The following is a 16,411-nucleotide window of genomic DNA, read 5'->3' on the forward strand; positions in this document are numbered from 1 at the left end:
CCTCTTTCTTTGGATATTCAGAGGCGATTGAGTTGTCGGAAATGGTATGCGGCTGTCTATCTATCAATACCCGGCGTCGTCACATCAAGCTCAAGCTGGTATAGGAATGCTTACATCATATTAAGCAAACAAAACCCGACTGCCTGGACCCTGTCGATCTAGACTTGCAAACGAATCTTGTTGGAATGTCTTGAGCTATGGATCTCTCGCTTCCACCCCAATCCGGTCTAACATTCCAGACCACTCACCCGGTTTCGGCAACTCAATAAGCAATTAGCTGGAAGCAATAAAGTTCAATGACCTTCTTTTAATTCCGTCCGATCCTAGCATCATTTGATTAATTGAGGCGCTCTCTTGTTGCGCCAACGTCAGTGGGAGCGGGAGTATAGATAAGCTGTCCCTCCGGGCTGTCTTGACACCTTATTTACGTCCATTTAGTTGGTCTACTTGTAGAATTGCTGAGGAATTGTTCTCCCATCATACAGCTATTACAGCCATCATGAAAGTCGTCATCGCAGGTTCAACAGGTTTCGTCGGTCAAGAAGTCGTTCGGCAAGCTCTTTATCATCCTCTAATCACGAAAGTCGTCACTCTCTCAAGACGCGACCACGAGCTTTCAGAAGATCTACAAAGACCGGAATTTGAAGAGAAATTTACGTCTGTCAGCTGTTCCGACTTTAAGAGCTATCCTCAATACGTCAAGGATGAGATCTCTGGCGCAGACGCTTGCATATGGTATGTACCACTGCGACCGTCACACTGCGTGATGGCTGACCGATAGCAGGCTTATTGGAGTAACACCGGCCAAATTGAAGCAGTATACTTGGGAGCAAGTTCGAATGATCTGCTACGAATACGCACTCTATGCAGCCGACACTTTTGCTAAGCTCCCTCGCGAGGGAAAACCAGAGCCTTTGAGGTTTATCTACGTGAGCGGCTCCAACGCCGAGCGAGATCCAGCAAAGAAACCCTGGATTCTTGGAGACTATTGTCTACTACGGGTATGTCTCTCAACTTCTAAAGACCGACTATAACTAACATTGTTCCAGGGTCAAGTCGAAAAGCAAATCCTCGAGCGCGCGCATCTGTCAGATGGAAGAATGCAGGTCCTTGTCACCAAATCTGGAATGATTACAGACCCAGACATGGGATTTGTGAAGCAGGCTTTTCGCTTCTTCTCGCATGCCATCGTCAGTGTTCCTAGTATTGGAAGGGCTGAGATGACGGCTGCATTGTTGAATCAAGCTGTCAATGGTCTCAACAAGGAGACTTTGTTGAACGCAGAAATGGCTGAGATTGGAAAGAAGGAATTGATTAAGATGGAGAAGAACCATAACTGATGTGATCATTTCAGATACCAGAATTGTTGTCAATAGAGTCCACACAGTAATTAAAACTATCGTCACTTTGACATGTCTCTTTAATTCATAAATCAATATGATCAAATTCACTAGACTCCTTTTGTTGAAAGTGTTTGCCATGGGCGGAGTGAAAGCTCCTCATGGCGTTGTCAAGTCACAAGGTTGAATCAATATGACGATGAGATGTGGTACAGGATAATCCCCAACTGACATCATCCACTAGTCTTGGCTATCCAACGCCAAGTTCCCAACCGAATTTCTGTTCCATCACAATTATCCTCTATTAAATAATTCAACTATCAAATTATGGTAGACATTGTGGACGATAACAGACAGATAGCTGTCAACCTGGGCAAGAACGAGGACGGAAAATCAACCATTTATACCCGTGTGCACAACGACACAGTCTCATCAAACAAAGAAACACACGATGTACAGACAACGGCCGTTGAATCTTTGGAGGTGACAGATGTCGGTTGGCACACTGATCAAATTCATCCAAAAGACCATGCCGTCAATGGTGTGAAGAATGAGGATGCCTGGCTTCTTATACGGAGATTCAACAAAGTAGGCAAATCACCATACCTGTGATCATTGGCTAACATATTGCAGCGAGTTTTTCATCTCAAGCACACTCCCAAACATCCAGAGGGCGAGATGGATCTTGAAGTTGCAGAACAAGAGCAGTTCTCGCCAAATAAGCTTCGAGCCCAACTCGAAAGACTATACATGGGAGCGGTAAGTCGCCCTAATCTTGCTTGTACTGCATATCTGATGATTATAGATCCTAAGTTTCATCATATCCAGACAGCATCTCTCACGACTTCAATCCTGGCGTGAGCCAAGGCGAACATCGGCTTTTTGCGTTGTAAGTAATTTAGCATGTGATATGAACTCTGCTAATAATTAAGACATACTTTACTGCATGGTACCTCAATTTCCTTATGCCTATATTCCTAGCAACACTACTGGCAACTCTTCTCTCACCAAAAGTTCGAAATACCTTATTTCCACCCTGTCCGCCATCTTTGGTCCACTACCAAGGCGGTCATTTGATAAAACCACCCGCAGGAATGCTAGGTACCATTGAAACCGCCACGGGAGCTCCGGAGAATCTGAAAGGAGAAACACTCGAACGAGAAGCCAGCAACTTTGCAACTGGACTTGTGGCGCTGTCTGTCAACATCTTTGTCGATAAAGATCCACAGCATGATGAATCTCAAAGAGGAGGTGGAATGACCGAGAATCTAAAAGATCCTCGATCAATGGCTACTAGGATAACTACAGCGAAAGACAAAGCTGCTGGAGTCGAAAATCCTTCGTGGGATAAGACTAGGTCACCTATGCAAGAGCTGATGTGGAGTCAAATGAGACCTCTAATGCACTGGGTTTGTCGATTTTGTGATATTTGGGAACGCAGTGCTAAGTGAGTTCCATCTCTTCGCTTTTAAGAAAGACGTGGCTAATCTGGGCTTACAGTTTAATCGATCCCACCGCTCCTTTTCCTCGAAATGTTGCTCAACGACGAATCATCCGGACGATTGTTCCCATTCTTATACTGTCCATATTCATGTCTCCATACATGTTTTACAGACTGGCTACCCTGGGCTTTGGTGTTGCATTCTTTGGCAGTATTTCTCTAAGAACCTCGTACAACGGCTTCAAATCCGTGATGAGCAAGTAAGACTCCTCAACACCCCGAACTGGATATTGCTTACGCTTTTAGAATCACATTTAAAGGAATACCGACAGACTCGCAACTAACAATAAACCTTCTTCGACAAGGAGAACGCAACAAAACACCACTCTTACCGCCACCCATGCCCAAAGGCCCACCGCCAGGCGAACCGCACTCAATAGATGATAATGTCATAGGCGCAGCAGGGAACGACAACCCGCTGGGTGTTAGCCGACAAGAGATTCACGCTGTGACGGAACAAGACATCGGAACTATCAAAGATACAGGCGGTGATGATCATGAGTCTTGCAAGTCTGGAAGCGGCGGCAAGAAACGCAGCAAGCTTCTCGGTATCGTCAAACCGATTGCTCAAGCAGCTGCAAAGACACTTATAGGCGTCGACAAAGTGCGTGCCAAAACAGGGTCGGAGACAGCCAAGAATCGTCTTGGAGCTACATCACCAAGAGAAGAGCCTCCCATCGCAGGACCAGTCGAGTTTACATGTCGATGGCGCGGCGAGAGAGGATTCGTATATCTCACCACAGACACTATAGCACCAGCTTTATGCTTTTCCAAGAAGTCTTCTGTGGGCGATTTGGATAGCCCACAGTATCAGGAGGTGCAGCCTGAGTGGATCATACCAGTTGCGGATATTGTGACACTGAATAAGTATTCTGGTTACGGAGCAAAGGCGAAACTCCTTGCTGGATGGGCCTTGGAGGGTGATATTGCCGATGGAGTTGAGATTGTTGATGACAAGGGAAAGGCTTTTCTTGTCACAGCTATGGTTAGGAGGGACGAGTTGTTTAATAGGCTTTGTGCTATCGGGGACCAGAAGTGGGAGATATGGTAGGGAATCTGATGTCAATATTATTGGACTCTATGGATTACATCTGAACTGCACGGATCTTCTTATCGAACAACCACTTGAACCACTGTAGCGCCTCTCTGGCCCATCCACGATGCTCAATAACGTCCTGATCCTATCCTCACAATTGGATATCTACATGGCCGCCAATACCGAGCTCCTTGTCAACAATCACCAATTCCGATTTCCGGTATGGTGTAGTGGCTAACATTTCGCGCTCTCATAACCTGAGAGATCAGTACCGCGGAGCCCAGGGTTCGATTCCCTGTACCGGAGTTTCTTTTTGCGCATTCTCTCTTGACCTAGATCGTGTCTTGCATTTTTGTTTGTTGGTTAGTTGGGTGAGCCTCAACCAACGCCAATCGTACTGGATAACTGCCTGCTCTTCAATGTGGCTGGGTGGGAATAAAGCCAACACCAATTGTTGACAACCAACCACAAATTGTCATGACGCCAAGACGCTATCAGATCAAGATTTACCTTTGATGGCTTGACCAATCTTCTGTTCCTGTCATTAATGCGAGTTTAATTCAGCCTGGCTTCCGGATTTAAATGGGAAAATGATCATATGCAAGCGGTCGGAATAACGTTTTGATTGATGGCCATTCATTATCTTGTCAACCACCACTTGTTTAATTGTGGCGTACAAGTTTTGAACCGTTTCGGACGCTTCCGTTTAGTAGCGGGGAGTATTTTTAGATGTAAACGGAGATGGCTGAGTGAGTAAGCCTTGCGGACATTTGCCAAGTCTCGGCGAGAGCGATAGAATGTTGAAGAAAAGAGATGAACAAAGATAATGGCAGGTCAAGACTCGAGACTGAGAGCGCGTTGTCATGGAGTAACGTGTGATTGACTCTGGTGTGAGGAGTCCGGGTATGCGGAATACTCAAGACAGACAAACCCTTGTTATTTTTTACGTTAGATCGTGAGGCTGAGGATTAGCCTGGAAGTATCCATAAGTGATAACGCAGTTCCCCTCTCGAGATTTCGGTTCAATGTCTCGTCGTTTAGATTGGTGAATAGGTATTTGCTCGGATAACAGAGACGAGGGTCGCATGCATGGATAGGTAGGATAGACGATGGATTATACAGCATGTCGTGATATCTCGAAAAGGAAGGTATTCTGAATGAGGGATTGAGCAGCTTAGATCAGCATCCATCAAGCGGGGAAAAGTTGATAGCGGTCAGTGAGACAAACGACGTTGGATCTGTGGGTAATAGATACGATGCATGTTGAGCGGGGTACAGACGACCTCATGACTGATCAGCTGAACCAACATCTTGGCAAGGGAGAGAAATGAGTTGATCGATCAAGAGACAATTAGAGTGATTGTCTATTCAATGACATCAAGACAAGGGAGAAATAATGATCATCAAGATCATCAATTTACTGAAACAATGGATGTGCAGATTATATGGAGTGAGATTTCGATTGTCAAAATGCTCCACTCCAGATCTGTCAGACTGAAATGCAGAGTGTCTGTACTCTGTACAAGAATCGGCCAAAGCGGAGAGAAAAAAGAGTTTGTCTTCCCAATGAATACAGCCTCTTGCTTTTCTCGTATGTTGGGTTCGTATGGGTGACCGTTTTAGCGCAGGTGATTTCCATTCCGGTCAAGCCGATTTACCTACCACTTCCACTACACGAAAAGATTTACAGGGGAGGATAACCGATAATCCCCCCTGTAATCTATCTCGTGATAATCCTGACGTCAGCATCAGGAAACTCTTCTCCGTTGATGCCCTTTCTTTTTGTTGTCTGTCTGCGAACCCTCTCTGCAGTAGAGTGCCTAAGTGCATACAGTAAGGCAGAAAAAGTCCCTTTGCGCATACAACCCCACTACAGATCTAGACCCTTGTGTAAAGGTCGGTCGGGATTTTGTCTCGTTGGTTGCTAAGACTCCAATAGTTTCCAACCACTACCTTTAGTAGACACTAACAACCAAATTTAAGTTTGGATATCAATGCCGTGCCGAACCCGTCTGCTCACATACACCAAAAACAATGATTCACCTCTTCACCTGTCCAAAAAAACCCTTGGGACCGTGGGCACCTAGCGAAGATCTAAGCCCGTGACGGGATATATGGGGTGGTTAGCTGATGGATCAAGCTAAGCCCTTACAGGTTAAAGTGGCTTGCAGACGGGACAACCAGGACAGGGGTGTTGCTTAGTCGACACAGAATACGAGACCAGACTCTCCCTCTAACAATCAGACCATCGATTATAGACCGAGGCTGTGACAAGGGGAAGGCTGGTAATGGTAATAGCCCCAACTAGACTTGAACCAGCCTCCTCCACTTGTTCAATCTTTGGGTACAGGTCTCACTATTAAACATGCATGAGGAACCCTTCTTTTTTCTTTTTGTCTCTCTCTATCTATCCATTGAGTATTTAATCATTATACATATCCTCACCCTTCTCCCCTCTGTTGTCCTCTGTTACACAACATCTCACCCATCTTACATCAACCATGTTCGCCAAAGCTATCACTGCCCTTGCCCTTGTGGCACCTCTTGTCTCAGCACAGACTTTCACAAGCTGCAATCCTCTCACAACCTGTAGGTTTCATAATCCAAGTACTCTTGTACAACCACTTACACCTTTTAGCATGTCCTCCTGACCCTGCTTTTGGCAAGGACACTGTCCACTGTGACTTTACAAAAGGAGCTTGTCCAGCCTTTGAGGAAGACGCCGGTACATCAATCAGCCACAACGGCAACGGTGCCGTCTTTACAATTTCTGGACCCAACCAAGCACCTACAGTTGCCACGGGCAAGTACATCTTGTTTGGCCGTGTCGATATCGAAGTCCAAGCTTCTTCCGGTGTTGGTATTGTTACCAGCGCTGTTTTGCAATCTGACTGTCTCGACGAGGTATGTCTACCATTTGATTAGAATGAATAACTACTAACAATACACAGATTGATTGGGAATGGCTAGGAGGCGACAATGTTCAAGTCCAGTCCAACTACTTCAGCAAGGGTGACGTGAGCACCTACGACCGAGGAGCCTTCCACCCTGTCGAAAACCCCATCGGACAGTTCCACGTCTACTCCATTGAGTGGACACCCGCAGCTGTTAACTGGATCATTGACGATGTTGTCGTCCGCACTCTCACATACGAGGATGCCAAGGGTGGATCTGCTTTCCCCCAAACTCCCATGCAGATCAAGCTCGGCACCTGGTGTGCTGGATCTCCCGATGCTGCTGAGGGTAGTAAGTTTTATCCAACCTAACTCCGTAAAACCAAGGCTAACAATCTTTTCAGCTGTTCAATGGGCCGGTGGCATGACTGACTTCAGCCAAGCTCCCTTCAAGGCTTACTACAAGAGCATTTCCATCGTTGATTACGCTGGCGGCGATGCTCCCACAACAAAGTCTGTCCGAGAGTACATCTATGGTGACCACTCTGGTAGCCATGGTAGCATCAAGACTGCTTAAGACGATAATTTAATGATTTAAGGATAACTAATGAGACGGATTAATGAAGAGGAGGAATACCAACAATAATGAGCGTTAGATAGTATATAGATGACAAATAATAATCAAGTCAAATCAACACAAACATTGCTGTCTAGAACCAAGCTTCATCCTGTCTCTTTCTTCTTCCATTCCCAATGATCTGTAATTATATGAACAGCAGCAACTCGGCAGCCTAGTAGGTAGCAGAAAGAATGGCTTCGTAAGTCTTGGGGTATACAACTAAATAGTCCAAGAACTATACTTTAAAAGCATAAAGTGATCTACTAATTTCGTCTCCTATGCTTTCAGAAGTCAATTTCATGCAAATTTGACAAGATCAACAGTATCCAATCAGACAAAAAGGGTGGTTCCGCCTGGGATTGAACCGCTCTAGGTCACGGAACCGAGCTTCCTATTGGGTGAAATCTGACAGACGTATTTTGTCTTTGATCGATTTTCATCGGATAGCTACGTCTCTTGTTCTATATTCCTAGTGAGGACAGCAATCAGTGTATATATTTTCCGAAATCGTTAGGCACGCATGGCAGCTTTTAATAGTCTATATAGTAGGAAACTACTAATGATGTTATAGCTGCGTTGTTTTAACAATCAGTCGCATAGAATAGGGGAGAAATGAAGTAACCCGCAGCCAAGTGGCAGGCACTGGCAAAGACTGGCAGAATGGTAGACCGATATTCCGTCGTCAGCACCCAGTAAATTTCTGTTTCTAGCCGTTTTGTATCTCCTCCCTTTTCCCGGTCTCGTTTGTTTTCAAATTGCCTTGCTTTCATCATACAGCCGTCTTTGGGTCAATAAACCACGTCGTTGGACCGGTGTTTGCGTGTGGCCTAGCAAACACCATAGCAAAAGACAAATATTTTAATCCAGCCTCAGGACTACCAAGACTGAGATCATTCAAGTTATTGTAAAAAGTTATCATTATATGTCAGTGTCATACCGGATGCTGTGTTAGACCTATCGCTAATTTCAATAACAGTAGCATCGCGAGGAATATCATACTTAAACATGTCTTCGCCATCTAGAATCAACAATTCTGATTCTGATTCTGTTTCGTCAATAGACAGCTTCGATCCGCCCCCTACTGTCGAGACAAAGACTATCACAAGGGGGGAGGCACTCAGACAAGCCGGAAACCTGTTTATCGAAATCGGCAACCTGGACTTGGACCGAGAACCCCTTCAAGCCAAAATCACTGAAGTTTTGACCGAGCCCGTTCTTCGTGTCCTGCCCCCCGAAGCAAAATCTCTCATCTTAGAATGGAGTAGGCACTATGACCTTCAGATGTTGAATCAAATCACCAAATTCATGGATGAAGATCTCGAAAAATGGGAATACACTGTCGAAACACCCAACCGACGAAAGGACATGCCATGGTGCGGTATCGGGGCCGACATCCTTCGCTTCTTCGTAGCTGATCTCAAGCCTCTTCGGAAGGGACTCCCAGGAGCGAAACGTCGAACTATCGTCAACAATATACGGTATGGACTTTCTCTCTTTGCAGATTTCCATGATGAAAAGGTCAGCGCTGTGGAAAGGGAGGCGCAGGCGGCCATTGCTGGGTTTGTCCTCAGAGAAGAAGCAGTCTCTGACTAGAAGAAGGGGATCATGGCTTCTCTCCAAGAGATTCAGACCAAGGTGGATGAAGGACCCAAGATGTTTCCTTACATCGAGAGAGAGTGGCACCGAAGTCTGAGCCAGGCGGGGATGATTCCGGAAGGTCTTGCTCGGTATACTGAACTTCAGTGTACCCCAGACGAGATTTATCGGCTCGAGCAGCTAGAGGAGGCTTTTAGAGCTGGAGAGACTGGCGAGTAGGGGGATATCTGAGGGCTTTAGAGCACCCTTGAGATTGTTGTTTAACAGATGGTCTAAATTATTTGCTGTTTTCAAGCAAAGGGGCCATTAATCGCCGTGCTTTAACTATTGATTCTCATTATCGACCTTAGAATTACGCAGAATCTCGACCCAAGTCGTTTCATAGCCTACAATGCTGCCGTAATATTTCGTTTCTTTGTGTACTTGCTGAGCCTAGCTGCCAGTGACAGCAACTGACAACTTCAGGTGCTGCCCCCACTCATACACGCAACTCCAGATCCACGCCAGACGAGAAAATCTGCTTCTTCTACTCTTCAAAGCATTATCAACAGCGTCTTTTCTTGTCACGCCCACACTCTACGACAAGATGGCCGAACCCGACCAACAAACGAAAAACGGGGAAGAGATCGTGCGAAAGATCAACGCTGGGTTAAGCCCTCGTGAGATTGATCTTAGCGTCTACAGGTGTAGTGCTATCCCTGCCAACAAACTGCTTCCTGGGAAGTCTTATGCGCTCAGCGAGAGCATTGTCACGGAAATCTTTCGTGAAACAAGAATACCAGATGATCTAAATACCGAGTGCAAAGACGCGATGGCAGAGAAGATCATGATGAGGGACCTGCTTCAAATAATGAGGCTCCAAGCCCATCCTAATTGGAAGTCCATCTCCAATAAGCTCAGCCAAATGAGAGCTCTCCGCGAGTTTACCGGTATGCCTATCTCCCTATCAGTTCCTGACCTCGCACTTGTCATTGCCGCCGTTGTGTTCCGCAAGATTGAACCCAAGCAAATATGGCCCCTCAAGCACATGAAAGACTTTTTTGAGTTTTTCGGCGATTTCAATGGTATGCAGTGGCTGTCTATCGCTATCCAAGTCAACAGCCGAACAAAAGGCCGCCCCTTCGCCATTGAACTAGACCAGCGAGCGACTGAGCCCCAAGTTCGTCGTGATGTTTTAATAAAAGGTAAGAACCCCATTTTGTGATGTTTCTATTAACGACTAGTCCTATGACATTGAGAGTAGCTAATACCAGTTTAGGCAAAATGGTTTCAATTGTCGGAGCGAAGAAGCCCCAAACAAATATCTACGAGGCTGCGATGCAAGCAGTCACTCGCCAGACCACGAAGAACGACGCCAGCTCCATCTATGGCCACAACCTCGACATCAAAGACGAACCCCGAAAGTCGATTGAAGATGCTGAGTCTGGTATTTCGACCTCTCAACAACTTCTCGGGGGTTTTCGAAAGGTTGAATTTGCTTCTGCTCACTTAGAGCCTGTGCCACCCAACGTGAAAGAGCAGGGTCTCGACCCCGAATCTCAACACGAAGAGGACCGCGAAACCCAGCCTGATAGTCAACTCAACTCGGATACACTCCGAGACCATGCTCGGCAGATGAAAGAATTCGGGAAGCGCCTGCCCAGCCCCGATCAGAAATTCGTCAGGCGGGTGCGGCGAGACATTCGGCGATTCGCCAACCTCGCTGACGAGAAAGAGAATGAGATGGCGCTCGAGCACTCATCAGCGACATCTAGACCTTCATCCTCAAGTGGATTTGGTCCCGATACAGGTAGCAGCAGCATTGACCTTTTCGGCCGCTACAAAATGCTTTGGAAGGGCAGCCTCCGAGAGAATGGCTCTATCCCAGAAAGCCTTCGTGAACTGGTCCGCCACGACTGCGACCCCAATCAGATATTCTACCTCGAGGAGACGGAGTCGGATTTTCTGGCTGCAGATGCCACGAGAAACGATGAAAATGGTCATGAGCGTCAATAGGTATGTCGATTGGGGTGGACAATTATGACGGTCTCATGTTATAAGATAAATTGGTCGCCCAAGATGTAAGGGACGAAAAGATTGGATCACTTCATGAAATTGAGGCCATAATTCTAGGTCATGTAGTTTTGAACTCCAAAAGGGAATGTTCGTTGTCATGAAAATACAAGTGATAGAGGATTCCGAACAATCGATTGCCTTTCAACCACCCCTGAGCATTATTTGCAAACAGCAAGCAACCCAACTCTAGTCTTGGCCCACCAAACTCCAGGACAACTCCTTTGAAGCAAACATGTGCCACCCAATTTCCCCATGTGTCAGACAAAGCCGGTCAGTGATTACACCGCTTCTGCTGCAGCTCTTCTCTCGGCCATACCCCTGTGAGACCAAGGCTGATTGAAAGGAATCGTCGAAGGATCAATGTCATCGTCGTTGTTTCCCTCAAACATCGCTCGCGCTTCTTCTTCCAATGCTGCACGTCTCTTCTTGTAGCTACTTTTCTTCCTGCACTGATAGATGAGAATCGAAATTACTATCAGGGCTATACCAAGAATTAGCCATTTCACCCAGCCATAGCCTGCGACTAGTTTGGCACCCTTCTTCAGAGCTCCAGTAGTCTTTGAGTGCTTGCCCTTGGCTTTGTGATGAGCGTATTTGGAAACTGCCTTTCCTCCGTACTTTGTGACTTTTTTCAAGAGATCGCGCACTTCCCTTGTGGGAGGGGGGTGGATTGGTTCTTTGGTGCGTGGGAGTCGCTTGGCGAGTTCTAGGAGGCCATCGGGGATGGGAAGAATCATTTTGACGGTTGTTGAAGAATTTCGAAGTTCTAGTTGAATGGTGATAGAGATTTGACCACTCGATAGCCTTGAGTGATGAAAGGAGGAAAGAGAAGTTTCAATGGTAAAGGGGAATGCGTTTATGTTTTGTTTCAATTTACAACAAACCTTAACCTTGATACTTGTCACGGCTTCATATCAATTTAGCTTCAGCAATATCATTCTTTCCCAGGTAACCCAAAGTTTGATTGCGGTTAACCTAGGGTTCTCGGCCAGACTGAACATTAAGTATAATGCATCGTGACAGGTTGATAGAGTTGATCAATAATGTGAAAATGTAGTCTTGGACTTTGGTTGGCTCAATGACGGGGACAAAGGAACAGATCGATTTGTTGTGTAGCTTTGATACGTATCCAAAGATATATCACCTACAAGGTTCAGCTTGATACACAGATAAGGGCACATGTAGCGTGTGCTCAACAATGTCCATCTCTCGTACGGCCACTAATGAAGATGGTAACTAAAGACGCATTTTTAGTGTTTCATCCGGGTCACCAACCCCCGAATCTGAACCGTTTACAGCTTTGCCCCTTGTTCTCTCCTCTTCTCTCTCTCCTTGTCCCTCAGAAGTCGACGAAGAATCTTGCCACTGGGGCTTTTAGGTATCACATCCAGGAACTCCACACCTCCTTTGAGTTGCTTGTACGCTGCCTTGTGATCCGCAACATGTTTTTTGACATCACGTGCCACCTCTTCATCCGGCAATGACTCAGCTGATGAACTCTTTACGACAAAGGCTTTGGGGACTTCTCCCGAGCGGTCGTCAGGGATTTGGATAACAGCACAGTCAAAGACGTGGGGGTGTGTCAGAATGTGAGCTTCGAGCTCAGCTGGTGCGACTTGATGACCCTGTGGGCATTAGTCAAGCCAAATGTGAATTAGAAAAAGTTAACTTACCTTGACCTTGATGAGCTCCTTGATCCTGTCCACAATGACGACATGTTCATAACCAGAGGGAGCCAATGTAACTATCGCCTCATCTCCTGTTCGAATCCATCTGCCATCTTGGTGATGCACAAAGGTCTCTGATGTTGCTTTCTCATCATTCAAGTAGCCCAACACAACTGAAGGTGCTTGAACCAAGAGTTCTCCAGGTTGGTTGTGTTCAGTGATCTCTTTGCCTTCTTGATCGATGATTTTGGCTTTTGTTCCTGGTAGAAGAGACCCGGAGCCTTTTGTGTAGACGTCATCTTCACTGGAAGACGTGACAACTGTTGCGGTTTCGGTCATGCCTGCCAACGTCAGTCTTGATAAGTTGTCGATGATAGTCAATCTTACCATAGGCCTGAGCAATGATCCAATCCGGGTACAAGCTGCTCATATCTCGGATAGTCTCTTCACCTAATGGAGCAGCACCGCAGTAGACAAACTTTACACTGCTCAAATCATATTTGGCGCATATATCCTTGGAACGAAGAATTTGTATAATAATAGGAGGCACCTGAATTCGTTAGTGATGCAAGGGACCACTTCGTCTATACTGACCACTAATAGTTGCCGGATCTTGAAATCCTGAACAGACTGGAGAAAGTCCTTAAATTCGAACCGAGGGAGGATAATAACTTGATCACCTCGCCAAGTGGACGTGTGCGCGGCAATAACGAGGCCGTATATGTGAGATAGTGGCAGAAATCCCGTCACAGCTTGCGTGATAATTCCACGTTTTTCTCTAGCAACAGAGTCGTGGGTGACATGTTGCAAAACATTCGAGATTACATTATAATGAGAGATCATGACCGCTTTCTGTGAAATCGTTAGCCAGGTCACAGATAGTTAGAAGCAATTTACCGGTAAGCCAGATGTTCCACTGGAAAAGCATAAAAAGGCAGTCTGACGAGCACCCTGACCTGGGACCCATTGTAGTTCGTCGACTCGATCAAGCTCAGAACCCTCTCTGACCAAGTCCTCTAGAGAAGCATGTTTAAACTTGGAGACGGGTTCGGCGCGAGGAATTTCAAAGAGAAATATGTTTTCTTCTGGTATCCCAACGTTTTTCGACGCTTCGAGAGCTACCTCGAGCAGCGGTGTACAGGTAAGCAGAGCTTTCGCACCTGAGGCTTTGAGCTGATGCGTGAGCTCGTCGACAGAGTAAGCAGCATTGGCGGGAGTTACGATGCCTGAAAGGCGATGGACACCATAGATAGCGGTGATGTAGTCGATCTAGATATGGAATGTCAGTCAATATTTCTCAACCTAGACTTTAACCTGGTTACCGTATTCAGGGAGAAGACGGCGAGAACTTTATCCCAAGGCGTCCCCTCATTCGGTTGCCATTGCAATCGTTTGGCTAACGCTCTAGCTACAAATTCGGACCGCTCAAAGACCTGAGGCGCAGAGTATGACCGTTTTGTGATACCACAAGTAAATGGATGTCTGCTTTTTGCGATAGGTAGACGGCCGTATTTCTCATTCTTCATGAACTGAGCTATTGGGATGGAGTCGGGAGGGTCTTTCTGTGTCAGCAAGTAGGCGCGGCTTGAGAGGAGATTCTTACCTATTGGGAGCTTGGGAACCCAGCTTGGAGATGTGAAAACCATCTTGATAAGTATAATAGTATATGATGCGATTTATTTGATAGTTTATGATATGGAAGTTGGAGGAATAAGATGTTTGTGATTTCGTCACTTGATGTGGTGTTTAGTTGGGAGGTTAGGGGAAACCAAACTAGTACTAAAAGAGCAACTCCGAGTTCTCCCCGCATTCTTTAACGGATTACAGCAACCCAATCAGAATAAAGAAACCACAAGGTTGAAATAACGTTTACTTCTTAACAGATATTAACGTGGTATAATAGTATTGTCCAGAGAATTTACGCTTAGTTGTCTAGATAGTGTATCAAGGATATCGGATATCCTCTGGTGATAGTTCGATATGTGACCTATCACAAGTATCTTTTGTATGGAGATCTAGCAGAATGGTACTTTGCTGACGCCAGCCAGATTCATCTGACGCCAGCCAATCACCTATTCCAGGAACACCACTGCAGATCATCAATTATTATTACACAAAAGTTGGCAACTGAAGGAAGAGGCGACGAGTATAAAAAGGTCTGCCTATCCTTTCATAGCCTTCAGTTCATCTCTATATTCAATCATTACTCACCGATCCAGTTCAACTTTAAACGTCACAATGGTCAAGCACGCCTCCAAATCTACGGTTCATCAACTCGCCAAAGAGTACACCTCAATCATAAAAGGAAAAACTATCCTCACGACAGGCGTCAGTCCTGGTGGTCTCGGTGCATTGTTCGTCGATGCTATCGCAGCTGCTGAGCCTGGGCTGGTTATCCTTGCTGGTCGTAATGTCAACAAACTTCAGCAAACAGCAGACGACCTCGTATCAAAACACCCCAATCTCAAGACAAAACTAGTGACTCTTGACCTCAGTTCTCTTGCTTCTGTCCGTTCTGCGGCAGATCAAGTTAACGGATGGTCTGATGTCCCTAAGATCGATGTGCTGGTCAACAATGCGGGCATCATGGCGACAGACTTTGGGCTTACTGAGGATGGATTTGAAAGCCAGTTTGCTTCTAATCACTTGGGTCATTTTCTGTTTACAAATCTCATCATAAACAAAATCCTCGCTTCAGAAGCTCCCCGAGTTGTTAGTGTTTCTAGCAATGGTCATCGACTGGGTCCTATCCGATGGGGTGACCCAAACTTCAGTGTAAGTTCTTCTTGCATGTACACCAACTTGGCTCATTACTGACCATGTCCAGAATGGAGATTTGTACAACAGGTGGAGTGCATATGGACAATCCAAGACTGCCAATATGTTATTCGCCATCTCTCTGGCTGAGAAGCTAGGTAGCCGTGGACTGCTGGCATACAGTCTCCATCCCGGTGCTATCCTCGAAACCTCCTTAGCCAATCATCTTGGTAACTTGGACAGTCTAAGTGAGTCACCTTGAATCGTGTATCTTATTCTTTCTGACCAATTCAGTCGAGGCTGATCGTGCAATGGGCGACCCATGGGGCTGGGTCGATTGGTCAACTGTCCCTGTCACTCCCGAAGTTGGCGCCGCAACACATGTCTTTGCTGCCTTTGATCCTGATTTGAAAGGTTAGTGTTGCCACTCAACATGTTTGCTACAAATACTAACTTGGTTTATTAGATCACAATGGTGCTTATCTGTTGGATTGCCGTTTGGCGGACCCTTTTGCAGACACTGTTAGGCCTTGGGCTACAAGTTCAACTGAGGCAGAGCTGCTATGGAGGTTAAGTGAGAAGATGGTTGGGCAGAAATTTTCATTCCAGTTTTAATTAAGCAATGGGTGAGGTCTTGTATGTTTTTAGAGACGAAACTATGTATAAAAAGAGCGATTATCATTTGGGCGAGATGGGGAGTGTTGTTGTATATGAGCTCTAAGGACAATCTGGGAATTACTTTGAGTTAAACATCAGCAGGACGATATCTCTCACGATTTGAAACAAGCGCGCTTCTCTCTTGTGCTCAATTTACTCCTATCCCCGTGAGTGACCAAGATACTAAGTGAGGGATCTCATAAAACAGGAAATGGCCCAATGATTAAGGTGTGTCAGGGAGTAACCCGATGGAGGGCCACCGAATAGAACCAAGTCTCTATAGAGTATT

At 46.0% G+C, this 16,411-nt stretch overlaps 8 protein-coding genes across 8 annotated transcripts; 6 read left to right on the forward strand and 2 right to left on the reverse strand.

Moving 5' to 3' along the window:
- Positions 1-499: 499 nt before the first annotated feature.
- FSST1_011387 (uncharacterized protein) lies at positions 500-1,340 on the forward strand (the record flags this gene model as incomplete). Its single annotated transcript, XM_083234514.1, has 3 exons — positions 500-735; positions 785-1,001; positions 1,050-1,340. The coding sequence occupies 3 exons, from the start codon at positions 500-502 to the stop codon at positions 1,338-1,340; spliced, it is 744 nt and encodes a 247-aa protein (XP_083081083.1).
- A 327-nt stretch (positions 1,341-1,667) lies between these two features.
- Positions 1,668-3,892, forward strand: FSST1_011388 (uncharacterized protein; the record flags this gene model as incomplete). The annotated part of the gene is made up of 6 exons (XM_083234515.1): positions 1,668-1,928; positions 1,974-2,099; positions 2,146-2,229; positions 2,273-2,787; positions 2,841-3,041; positions 3,088-3,892. 6 exons carry the CDS (start codon positions 1,668-1,670, stop codon positions 3,890-3,892), a joined length of 1,992 nt encoding a protein of 663 aa, XP_083081084.1.
- Positions 3,893-6,378: 2,486 nt separating this feature from the next.
- FSST1_011389 (concanavalin A-like lectin/glucanase domain-containing protein) lies at positions 6,379-7,348 on the forward strand (the record flags this gene model as incomplete). The annotated part of the gene is made up of 4 exons (XM_083234516.1): positions 6,379-6,466; positions 6,516-6,781; positions 6,829-7,123; positions 7,176-7,348. 4 exons carry the CDS (start codon positions 6,379-6,381, stop codon positions 7,346-7,348), a joined length of 822 nt encoding a protein of 273 aa, XP_083081085.1.
- Positions 7,349-8,395: 1,047 nt separating this feature from the next.
- Positions 8,396-8,983, forward strand: FSST1_011390 (uncharacterized protein; the record flags this gene model as incomplete). The annotated part of the gene is made up of 1 exon (XM_083234517.1): positions 8,396-8,983. One exon carries the CDS (start codon positions 8,396-8,398, stop codon positions 8,981-8,983), a length of 588 nt encoding a protein of 195 aa, XP_083081086.1.
- Positions 8,984-9,572: 589 nt separating this feature from the next.
- Positions 9,573-10,981, forward strand: FSST1_011391 (uncharacterized protein; the record flags this gene model as incomplete). Its single annotated transcript, XM_083234518.1, has 2 exons — positions 9,573-10,170; positions 10,245-10,981. The coding sequence occupies 2 exons, from the start codon at positions 9,573-9,575 to the stop codon at positions 10,979-10,981; spliced, it is 1,335 nt and encodes a 444-aa protein (XP_083081087.1).
- Positions 10,982-11,319: 338 nt separating this feature from the next.
- FSST1_011392 (uncharacterized protein) lies at positions 11,320-11,778 on the reverse strand (the record flags this gene model as incomplete). Its single annotated transcript, XM_083234519.1, has 1 exon — positions 11,320-11,778. The coding sequence occupies one exon, from the start codon at positions 11,776-11,778 to the stop codon at positions 11,320-11,322; it is 459 nt and encodes a 152-aa protein (XP_083081088.1).
- Positions 11,779-12,333: 555 nt separating this feature from the next.
- On the reverse strand, positions 12,334-14,354 carry FSST1_011393 (acyl--CoA ligase; the record flags this gene model as incomplete). Its single annotated transcript, XM_083234521.1, has 7 exons — positions 12,334-12,666; positions 12,715-13,049; positions 13,096-13,258; positions 13,303-13,560; positions 13,606-13,977; positions 14,031-14,266; positions 14,312-14,354. 7 exons carry the CDS (start codon positions 14,352-14,354, stop codon positions 12,334-12,336), a joined length of 1,740 nt encoding a protein of 579 aa, XP_083081089.1.
- A 592-nt stretch (positions 14,355-14,946) lies between these two features.
- FSST1_011394 (uncharacterized protein) lies at positions 14,947-16,080 on the forward strand (the record flags this gene model as incomplete). The annotated part of the gene is made up of 4 exons (XM_083234522.1): positions 14,947-15,483; positions 15,536-15,713; positions 15,760-15,879; positions 15,932-16,080. The coding sequence occupies 4 exons, from the start codon at positions 14,947-14,949 to the stop codon at positions 16,078-16,080; spliced, it is 984 nt and encodes a 327-aa protein (XP_083081090.1).
- Between the last annotated feature and the right edge of the window lie 331 nt (positions 16,081-16,411).

Source organism: Fusarium sambucinum, chromosome III, assembly GCF_050947815.1.
Source record: "Fusarium sambucinum isolate potato_lamoka chromosome III, whole genome shotgun sequence".
NCBI classification, from domain to species: domain Eukaryota; kingdom Fungi; phylum Ascomycota; class Sordariomycetes; order Hypocreales; family Nectriaceae; genus Fusarium; species Fusarium sambucinum.